General features: G+C 53.1%; 1 protein-coding gene across 1 annotated transcript; it reads right to left on the reverse strand.

Moving 5' to 3' along the window:
- Positions 1 to 405: 405 nt before the first annotated feature.
- Positions 406 to 1,120, reverse strand: LOC105560697 (prostatic spermine-binding protein-like). Its single transcript, XM_012010026.1, has 2 exons — positions 1,054 to 1,120; positions 406 to 998 (listed from the first exon to the last, which is right to left on the reverse strand). Exons 1-2 carry the CDS (start codon positions 1,118 to 1,120, stop codon positions 406 to 408), a joined length of 660 nt encoding a protein of 219 aa, XP_011865416.1.
- Between the last annotated feature and the right edge of the window lie 642 nt (positions 1,121 to 1,762).

Consider the following 1,762-nt stretch of genomic DNA (forward strand, 5'->3'; position numbering starts at 1 on the left):
CCGAAGGAGCAGGATCCAAAGATAAAGGCGGAACGGGGAAGATCTCCAAACTCCCCGAGGAGACGGAGATGACCTCCGACGCCTCAGACGACATGGAGAGATCACTCACCACGAATACCTCGAACAAATCATCCGAGGGGCGATCATCCGATAGGCTCGATTCGGAGTCGCTATCGAACACCACCGGATCGTCCGGTAACTCCGAGGACTCCACCTTAAGATCCTCGATCTCGCAAGGCACACGAGAAAACATCTCAGCGAGCCGAGAGAATACTAACTAGCCAAAGCAATTAAAAGAAGCAGTACCCCGTGGCAAGCAGAACCAGGTATCAAGTAACAAGAATAGATAAGATAGAAAGCGAAAACGACAAGAGATAAAAGTACGAGGAGAGAAGAAAACCATCCTCACTTACCGAGGACCTGCAAAGCCGCGGCACGCGAAATAGCCTCGTACCAGGCAAGAAACTCATCAGGGGAAGAGAACGTCTCCGCCGCGAGGTTCACCACCTGGAGCCAGGGAAGAGAGCGGACACCCCCGACGAGAGACAACCCGAGGGGGTCCACACACTCCTCGACCCAACGCATCACCTGCTCCACCACAGTAAGGGCAGGAACGGGAGCCCCAGGCCCCGCCACGGACCCCTCGCCATCCGACATATCCTCATAGGATCCATCGTCGTCGTCGGGGTCATCGCCGTCATTGGCGTCATCGTCGTCGTCGGCGTCATCGCCGTCATCGGCGTCATCGTCGTCGTCGGGATCATCGCCGTCATTGGCGTCATCGTCGTCGTCGGCGTCATCGCCGTCATCGGCGTCATCGTCGTCGTCGACGTCATCGCCGTCATCGGCGTCATCGTCGTCGCCGCCATCATCGTCGTCGTCGGCGCCGTCGTCGTTGACATCCTCACCAGACTCCCCATCACCCATGGGCACATCCTCGTCACCCATGGTTACATCCTCATCAGACCCCTCGTCATCCGACACCCCCAGAGACGGATCTCCAAAATCCGCAAAAACCTCTCACAAAAGTAGACGGCTCCGCCACGGGCTCACCATCCAACTCGCAAGGCACTGCCTCGTAAGTGTCTTCGACCGTTCGAATAGGATCGCCGAAATGCATTACGAACGCAAAGAAAATATAACTTTTTTCTCGACGACTAGCGTGACGCAACTAACGCTCGACTGAAGAAAAGAACCAAACGACAAAACCATCTCCAACTAAAAAGCACCCAGTCAGCGAACTGAGATTAAATGTAATGATAGCCGAAATATTATATTGCAGAGCGCTAACGATATGCGCCTACCTGACGACGGTCGCAATATCTAACGACGCGCCGCCGTACGAGATAACCACGTTCGCCCAGCAGCCTGGGATATATTTCGAAAAGGTCGGCAGAATGCATCCCGTCGAGGCTACGTGGAAATTAGTAATAAAAACCGACCTCACCCCGTTCACCACACGCCTAGAACAAATAAAGCGATGCGTCGAACGCACGGAAACAACGTGCGAAATACTGCTCGCACACAGCAGCACATGTAAAAATCTCCACGCCATAATCAGCAAAGGGGAAAAGAGACTACAACAGTTGACCGACAGACTAAAGACAGTGTACAAAACACCGAACAAACGACGCGGACTAATAGACGGAATAGGCGTCATTGCAAAAACACTATTCGGAACAATGGACGCAGATGACGACAAGCTAATCAACGAACAACTATCATTGTTACAAGAGTCAGACAGAGCGACAAAACACGCACT

The sequence above is a fragment of the Vollenhovia emeryi genome, unplaced genomic scaffold, assembly GCF_000949405.1.
Source record: "Vollenhovia emeryi isolate VEMERY1.0 unplaced genomic scaffold, V.emery_V1.0 DF945815.1, whole genome shotgun sequence".
NCBI classification, from domain to species: domain Eukaryota; kingdom Metazoa; phylum Arthropoda; class Insecta; order Hymenoptera; family Formicidae; genus Vollenhovia; species Vollenhovia emeryi.

What these genes read in the sequence shown, in the direction of transcription:
- LOC105560697 (XM_012010026.1), bottom strand. Translation starts at nt 1,120, where the DNA reads ATGCATTTCGGCGATCCTATTCGAACGGTCGAAGACACTTACGAGGCA. An exon ending in AGTGCCTTGCGAGTTGGATG is followed by an intron (nt 999 to 1,053) that starts GTGAGCCCGTGG and finishes CGGATTTTGGAG; the next exon opens with ATCCGTCTCTGGGGGTGTCG.